Source organism: Rhinolophus sinicus, linkage group LG03, assembly GCF_036562045.2.
Source record: "Rhinolophus sinicus isolate RSC01 linkage group LG03, ASM3656204v1, whole genome shotgun sequence".
Lineage (NCBI taxonomy): Eukaryota > Metazoa > Chordata > Mammalia > Chiroptera > Rhinolophidae > Rhinolophus > Rhinolophus sinicus.
In genome coordinates this window covers 153,184,339-153,193,054 of record NC_133753.1, presented here as the reverse complement: position 1 = coordinate 153,193,054, position 8,716 = coordinate 153,184,339, and the positions used below count along the sequence as shown (strand labels likewise).

Sequence of the window (8,716 nt, the reverse complement as noted above, 5' to 3'; positions counted from 1 at the left end):
TAGCGTTTAGAAGATTTCAACTCACACCAGAAGTTTTGCCTCTTCAAACACACCGGGCACAAATAGTCCTTTGATTGAATTAGTTAAGAAAGATCAAGTTTGTCCGAATGTGAATCTCTCCTCAAATCAATGCCAATCCATATCAAGGAGTCATTTTAGTCCACTAACGCGACAAGAGAAGGTAATTACATACCCGTGTCTACCGTGGTTAGCCATTTGCTAACCTTGCAGATCACCGGGTCCCACCCCGAGTCCGACCGAATCGCTTTTTGAGGGGCAGGGTTGGGGGATGCGTTCTGCACACGCTCCCCAGAAATTCCCAACCACGGTCCTGCAACCTACGAACTCACCTAACCTTGGAAGGCAAAATTAGCTTCATGGTTTTTGACAAAATGTTTTGGATAAGGCCTCATTCCGGCCGAAGGGGAAGTTCTAAAACAGTCCGATGATCGATCCAACCGACATCCTCCAGCGAGCCGAGAGCGGCTCACCAGGCGAGCGGCCGCTGGGCGCCCCTCACGTTTCCGCAAACGTGAACTGGCCCTGTCTCCTGAGGTAAAGAACTTGGGGATCGGGGCTCGACTGAGAGACAGCCGACTTATTCAACCCTCACTGTGCCGAGACCCGTGCTCTCTGACCCCTCTACGGACTCCCCCAGGGGTACTCGCGGTGCCTCCAGCCCAGAGTCTCCCTTCTGGTCTCCAACCAGCCCACGCTGGACGAGGAGAGGACGCCAACGCGAGACCGTCACAAACCCGGCGTCCCGGGGCCGCGCTTGCGCAGCAGGGCGCTGAGCTCGCGGCGAAGTCCGTTTCCTGACTTTTCGAGGAAGTGGCGTTGCGTCACTTCCGACCTCCCTCTAGCTGCCATCTTGCGTCCCCGCGTGTGTGTGCGTTTATTCTCAGCTGGTCTGCCCAAGACCCCCTGAGCGCCAACCCTAGTCCCCCGCGCGGCCCCGTGTCCTCTCCAACAAGGTACAAAAAGGCTGTGGACGCCGGCGTGGGAGGAGGACGGGAACGGGGGCGGGAAGTGCCCGGAAGGAGCGAGACAGGGAGGGACAGGGCTGAGGAGAGGAAGGCGATGCGACGGACAGGCGCACCCACTCAGGCTGACTCTCGGGGTCGAGGTCGAGCCAGGGGCGGCTGCCCAGGGGGCGAGGCGACGCCGTCTCTTCCTCCACCTCGCGGCGGAACCCTAGGACAGGAGCCTCAGGTACCGCGAGGCTTGCGGAGAGTGGCCGGGCCGGGCAGGCCCTGGCTAGGCCGAGGCCGGGCCGGGGCCGGGGTGGGGGGTGCTGGCCAGGCGTGGGTTAGAGCCCTTGTCCTGGGCCTGTAAAGACGGGGGAGCGGTGGGGGGCGGGTACGAAGGTGGGTGCTCGTTGGGCTCCCTCGAAACCGAAATTGGGAGCTTTGCGGGGAGGATTTGGGATCCAGGCCTCGGCCTGTGTAGGACGGTTGTTCTGCTGGTTGGGGCCTTGGGAAATAATAAGCGTGGAATGCTAGAGTGAACTGGATCTTTCCTCGCTGAGGATTTCTTGTTTTTCTAGATGAAAGAAACTATCATGAACCAGGAGAAACTCGCCAAACTGCAGGCACAAGTGCGCATTGGTGGGAAAGTAAGTTTTAATCTTTTTTTTTTTTTTTTTAAGTTTCATGGTTCAGGGTTTTTTCTTTTGCGCTTCTAGTATCGATGGCTTGTCACTTTGTCTATAGAGGGCATTTCACAGCTGTCACAGTGGGAGAGAGAAGCAGGTTAAATTATATAGTGTATTCGTGAATCATGCAGGTTGTATACTCAGGAAAAAAAGCCAGTGGACGGAGGAGATGAAAAGAGCACTTAAACTACAAACATCGCTTTTATGTAAATAGGTCTTTCCAGTGTTACAGTGTTCTAAGTAGAGCTAAAGTGTTTCCTAATGAAGTAAGAAAATGTGTCATTTCAGTTAGATCACCATTGTGGCCATTGTACTTCTGACTTGTTTTGGCCTAAATTGTATACAGTCGGTGCTTGCTCTTTTTTCTTTTTTTAATAGCTATGCTAATTGTGAATTTAAGTTTCACCTGTGTTCTCAACTATTGTAGTTTAAGGTTCTGGATAATTGTGCTTAATAGTGCATGTCTCTTGTAAATTAAGATCTAGCTAATGCTTTCTTAGCTAAATGCAGTCTAGTACAGTAGTTGTATATTTTCTAGGATATTTGAAGATCTTTCTTATATAGGTACCTTTTGGAATTTAAGAGCAGTGGCTGGATTTGAAAATACTACCTAAGTGGATAGCTTTCCATTTTGACTTTGCAATTACACTAAAACGTAGGGAATTAGTGATTGGTGGGTTTTTAAATGATCCATTTGTGGCTAATTGGTTTTTTCTAGTGGATACTGAGAGCCCCTTCAGGAGGATTCTATTTTGAACTGAATTTTTAGATTGTTCTCTAAGTAATTTACTTAAATCAGAAGTCCATTCTAACAGAGGTCTACCTAGTTGTATTTTGCATTGTTAGCACATTTCCTAATATTTAACAAGGTGTGGTATATAGCCTATGGGAACAGAGCATGTCTTTACTTGGTAAAACTTGTAAGGTATTTGCTTGCATGGTAAAACCTTCCATGTTACAAGTTTATTACCTGTTAGTTTTTCCTAACTTGAAGCATTTACCTTCAAGTAGAATCTACTGTAAAATAGCCAAAAGTAGCACTCAGACTTAAATAAGATGTACGTCTGTTAATTACTGGACATCGATAGCTGTGAATATATCCTCATCTTTTTTTCTTTCCTGAAATTAGACTTGAAGATCTGCACCTACCTATTAACAACAGTAGATGTTTTTGACCTTTTTAGCAATTATTATAAGCGAGGTGTGGCCTTCACGTGCCAGAAAAACTCATGTTCTTTGTGGGTCTGTGTTTGGATGCTCATATGCTGCTGTTTTTTAACCATTCCTTTTAGTACAGGTTTCAGAAGGAGTACTTTGAATAAAATGGTGCTTATGTGCCATTTTTGTTACTTTGATCACTAGTTTTGACTTGTGAGAGAAATCATTCTAGGGTAAAGGAAAATCAAGATTTTCTAGGATTCTTAAGGCTGATGTAAGATTCAACTTTACCTGTTTACTAGTTAATAGAGGAAGTATTTCTGCTGTCGTTATAATATAGAGACATTTTCTTCAGCTTTTAAGAAACCTACTTATGGGATGTAAAATTAAGTGAGTTAGCTTTGCCTTAAAGAAAACTACAAGTGTTAGGTACTTCTAGGTAAGTGTTATAAAAGCTCTTTATTTTAGTATCTGATCAGAGCATTGATTGTGTCAGTAAAAACTGAACTCCACATATGTGAGGTATATGAAGCCTATAGAAGGTGTGCTGGGTTTTTTTATTAGAATCTTATGGTAGTTTCTTAGAATATCTTTTAGAGGATTCTCTGGAAACCAGATTCTATCTACATGACCACTTCAAGATGGTTATTATTCTTAGATGTTTTTCAGGGGTTGATAACCAGTCTTTTCTGTAGCTATTGGTATTTTATTCAGTTAATCTATGATTTATTTAAGCCTTTACTAATGCTGGATCCTGAGAATGCTAATTTGAAAGTACAAAGATTAAAGTACTTGGAGGCAGGGTTGGCTGGCTTTAAGGCTAATAGGGGAGATAAGCATCTTTAAAAAAAATCTTTTTTGATAGTGTAATGTACATAGTGCAATAGAAGCATTTAAAAATATAGAGATGGGAATGATTTAGCTTGGTTGGGGGCTTAATTGCAGAGTTTAGGGAAAGCACAGCAGAGATAATGACTGGAACAGGATTTTAAAGGATGATAGGAATTGGTATGGAGGTTGGCGAGACAGTGAGGTAGGTGGTGGTGATCCTCCCATGAAGAGCCTTGGGTACAGCGTAAGGGCTTAGCCTACATGAGAGAGTCGATGAGAGGGTTATTCCAGAGTTTTGAGCAGAATATGGGTGGTCACATTTGCCTGAGTTTATAGGTTATTTTTGAGAAGGGGGATATTGTAGACTTGGCCTATATGTACAAGAGACTACAAGTTTTCCTGAAGCCCATATTCATTAAGTTACTGAGTACCTTCAGCGAGTCAGATACTTACTCTTCTAGATACTGGATTTCATAGCAGTATACAGAATAGAGTCCTCAAGGAGTTTATATTCTAGTGAGGGGAGACAGACAAAATATACTTATCTCTATCAGTAATAAGTGTTATAAAGAGAAGTAAACCTGGATAGGTGGAAACTTATGAGTATGTGAGTTGCTATTTTACATTGGGTAGTTGGGAAAGGCTACTCTTGATACCATGACATAAGAGCAAAGATTTGTAGTGAGGGAGGAAGCCATGCAATGCTAAGGGAAGAGAGGGACCTATGTGTAAAGGGTCCTGTTTGGCCATTTAAGAACAGTGAGGTTTATTTGGCTAAAGATGCGCACATGTGTGTGATAGGAGATGTGGTCATGACCAGCATAGTAGAGGCAGGATAGATAGATCATAGTTACGAATTTCAGATTTTACTATTGGGTGTTATGGGAGTCTATATATAGACATCTGATTGGGTTATATTAATGGATGTTGATTTTTCTTTTATTAATGTGAAAACAAAAGGTTCTGGACATCGAGCTTCTAAAGGAGGCTTAATTTAGGTTGGCACATGCCATTTCTTTGATTACTTTAGAGCAGATAATGTAGGACTTTGAAAAGATCATTCCTTTATTTCTGACAAAACTAGAATTTTAGAAATTATTAAGGATTTGTAGATCATTCCTTTCCCTCTTTTGGCTTCCATCTTTGCCCTAACCTGCCTACTCACCAAGTTAAAGTTTGTGGTCATGGTTATTTTCTTACCCAGAGCCAAAGATCAGAAAGGAATTAGAAGCTGTTTCCATTTGAAAATGTCTGTTGTTATGGTATAAATGTGTGCTGTTTTCTTTTCTTTTCTCCCTATTTTAGGGAACTGCTCGCAGAAAGAAGAAGGTGGTTCACAGAACAGCTACAGCAGATGATAAAAAACTTCAGTTCTCCTTAAAGAAGTTAGGGGTAAACAATATCTCTGGTATTGAAGAGGTAAGTGTCATATTTTATTTCTTTATACAAGATTTCATTATAAAAGCTTTAATGTTTGTGCATTAAATGATTTATTTATTTTTTTTGACTACAGTGTTTTCAAGCAGAAAATTTCATATCCCTCTAAAATATGTTTCGATTCTGTTAAGGAATATCAGGGTGTTTGTTAAGTCTGAAAGCTAATAGATTGCACTTTGCATTCTACCTGTGCTTCACAGTGAAATACTAGATTAATTAGCTAGGTTGCAATTGCTCCTTAATAAAATATTTGGTTTTAAGGGGATTTTAGTGGGCATTGCTAATGAAAACTTTTTTCTTTGTAGGTGAATATGTTCACAAACCAAGGAACAGTGATCCACTTTAACAACCCTAAAGTTCAAGCCTCTTTGGCAGCGAATACTTTCACCATCACAGGCCACGCTGAGACCAAGCAGCTGACAGAAATGCTACCCAGCATCTTAAACCAGCTCGGTGCAGACAGTCTGACTAGTTTAAGGAGACTGGCTGAAGCTCTGCCCAAACAATGTGAGTTTTCTAGTAGTGGTTTTGCCTGGGGTTACTGATTGATTTATCAGTAGATTTCTAAGATCTTGGGGTGCAAAGTGGATGTGAATATCTTTAAATTTGGAAATGCAACCTGTCCTCTAAAAAGTGTTAATTTTTATACTGATTTTAAGAAAGTGTTCTTAGTGTGTTCAATAATTTAGTATGCTGTGATCATTATAACTTCTAGCCTTCTTGCTTTGGGTAAAAGACTTTAAAATTTTTACCTTTATTAGCTAGAAATGATGAAAATGTTAATTTGGAACTTTTTTTGATAACTGGCAGTTTAAAATTGATTAAAGATATATTATAAATTATAAGGTTTCTTTAGTTTTATCTGTATAACTGATATTACCAGTAATCTCTAAGAATTGGCCTGCCTGTATTCCAGTGTTTTCAATTAAAGGATGATAAGGATTTTGTTAAGGGCAGAAAATTATGTAGTTGAATAAGTGGACATTAGGGGTATAGCTACTTTAAGCCGAAGCCCTCTGATTAAAATTTTGAAGAAGGGGGATGTAGAAGCAAGACAGGCTTATTATATGACCTGTTATTTAGTCCATGTTTTTCTAGGCATTCACTCACTCTACTTCAATTTTTTTTTTTTTTTTTTTTGGTCCCATTGAGAGGCATAACATTTTCTAGGCTTTCAGAACTGAAGTAGACACTTGAAGCAGAAACTGAAAATCATAGGAGGCTAGTACTGTGAGGTCTCAATTCTCAAGTGTATTCCACTTTCTTGTGTAATAAAAGGAAAGTGGATGCTTACCACTCAAAGACAATTTTTGGATCATTTATTTTCATTTCAGTAAAGGTTTGTTGAGCATCTCCCTTATGCCTTGCACAACACAATAGAGTGTTTGGGAAAACAGCCTCTTCATTTGCCTCTCAAAACAAATCTTGTCATAATTTGGTGTGTGGGTTTACCCTGGGGGCTCCCTGTTCTCATGCTACCTCAGAGCCTGTGGTAGGCCGGAGGGATTGAAAGGAAGGGTATGGAATTTGGTTTGTTGGCTGTACTAGCTCATTTGCAGATGTCAGACTATCATGTTATTGCTAACACTATAGATGAAATCCCAAATGTCACTGTCGTCATCCTGAATGTAAACCTTGCATCTGTTCCTCTTTTGCTTAATGTTTATCGAAGACTTAGACAAATGTGTAACATTTCCATTTCCCTTTCACAGCTGTGGATGGAAAAGCACCACTTGCTACCGGAGAGGATGATGATGATGAAGTTCCAGGTAGGAACCCTCACTTGTGGTTAAACTAGAGAATCTGAAGATCGCAAGGGAGAATAAAGAATCTTTATACTGTAGAAAAGACTACCTTAGGGCAGGGGTAAAGAGTGGGGCGGGGGGAAGGGAGACGTGAACCTTGCTTAGAATGAGAAAAATAATGCAGTGTTATTTACCTGGGAGTTGTTTGTGGACTTGGCGTTTTTCTGTTTGGGATCCTGAGAAGTTGGAGGTGTCTAACCTTAAATATTGAAATAAGCATGTATGTATGTTGTGACCTAAGTACAATAACTGTTTGCACATCACAAATGACCCTTGTTTCCTACTATGAGATCCATAAATTTATGAGAAGGCATGGAAAAGTTATTCAAACTCTTGGAATGAAAGCATTCTAAAATCAGAAGTAAAGCTCTTTTGGCAATCATGAGGCCTTTTTCTATCTTAGTTGTTACTGGATAATTTTTCTTTTTTTCTTTTTGGTGGTAAAACAAATACTTTTTGAGAAGTAGAATCACTAAGTCATAAATCCAATTTGCATAGACAGATGTCCTTAGTAATCCAGGAAAACTTCAGAATTTTGTGTTATGATACTCTTTGGTTCTGCCCCCCACATTGACTAATGTATTACACTGCTTAAATTTAATTCTTGGAGTGGGATGGGAATTGGAGCGAATACCTATTCTTTAAGCATAGTATTTATGTCATTGGCAGATTAATGACTTTTTCCCTTCTTTTGGTAATACACCTCAAATGGGTAGTGGTCTCAACAAAAACCGTATTTAAACTTATATCCTGATTTAACTATAGGATATATTTTGAGAGCATTTCCCTGTCTTCTCTTAAGATCTATGTTGTTAGATTTGGCTTTTTTTCTGAGTTTCTACCTTTTTTTTTAAATCTTTTTCTAGATCTTGTGGAGAATTTTGATGAGGCTTCCAAGAATGAAGCAAACTGAATTGAGTCAACTTCTGAAGAAGATAAAACTTGAAGAAGTTACTGGGAGCTGCTATTTTATATTATGACTGCTTTTTAAATTTTGTTCATGGATCTGATAGAATCTCAATCTCTAATATTTTTAAGCCCAAGCCCCTTGGACACTGCAGCTCTTTTCAGTTTTTGCTTATACACAAATCATTCTTTGCAGCTAATTAAGGTGAAGAAGCTTGGGAATAAAGTTTGAAGCAAAGGTTAATAAAGTTCTTTGCCTAGTATACAGTTTTATTTTTTATTTCATTGACACTTATTTGTACACAGAAAGCACAGTTGTTTGTAGAAAGCTAATCATGGTATGTAATATGGCTAATAATTTTTGGAATTTGATTAAACATGATAGTATAAAGTAACAAAGGTGATATAAAGTTCTCATGTTTGCAGACTTTTTTCTCCAGCAGCCCTCAGGGCTTCCCTGGTTTATGTGATGGGTGTAATTATAAGATGAGAATAGATTATTCCTTAGCGGGTGAGCAAAGGTTTTTTTTCTCTTAATATTGTCTGTATTGTAAGCATTTTACTGAGTGCCTTATGTATTATACTTAATTTTCTCATTTAGTCTTCAATATATGTCGTAGGAACTAGTAGCTCCATTTTGTAGACGTAACCGGAAGTTATTTTTAAAAAATGAAAGTAGTTAACTTCTTAAACTCCCTTCTATGTAGGATATTCTATAAGACACCTGAATAAAAAGTAGGAATATCACTTTGTCTTTTCCTGGAATGATAACACTAAATGAATAGGGCTACTTTTTTGGTTGGGGAATTCTAACATAACACATATACTGCCACCATAAGCAAGGTACTGAACAGTTTTGTCACCCCAGAAAGTTCCCTCGATTAATAGGCTACTTTTAAAAAATTATATTAGCAGTTATGTTGAA

The 8,716-nt window shown here is 39.8% G+C and overlaps 1 protein-coding gene across 2 annotated transcripts; it reads left to right on the top strand.

The window, feature by feature from the left end:
* Positions 1-817: 817 nt before the first annotated feature.
* On the top strand, positions 818-8,054 carry BTF3 (basic transcription factor 3). Of its 2 annotated transcripts, none has more exons than XM_019728110.2 (6): positions 818-974; positions 1,547-1,615; positions 4,949-5,062; positions 5,386-5,587; positions 6,793-6,849; positions 7,752-8,054. In XM_019728110.2, exons 2-6 carry the CDS (start codon positions 1,547-1,549, stop codon positions 7,796-7,798), a joined length of 489 nt encoding a protein of 162 aa, XP_019583669.1. In that variant the 5' UTR covers positions 818-974; the 3' UTR covers positions 7,799-8,054. The 2 variants fall into 2 exon arrangements, with proteins under 2 accessions (XP_019583669.1, XP_019583668.1); XM_019728109.2 differs by having other exon boundaries at positions 845-1,212.
* Positions 8,055-8,716: the final 662 nt, after the last annotated feature.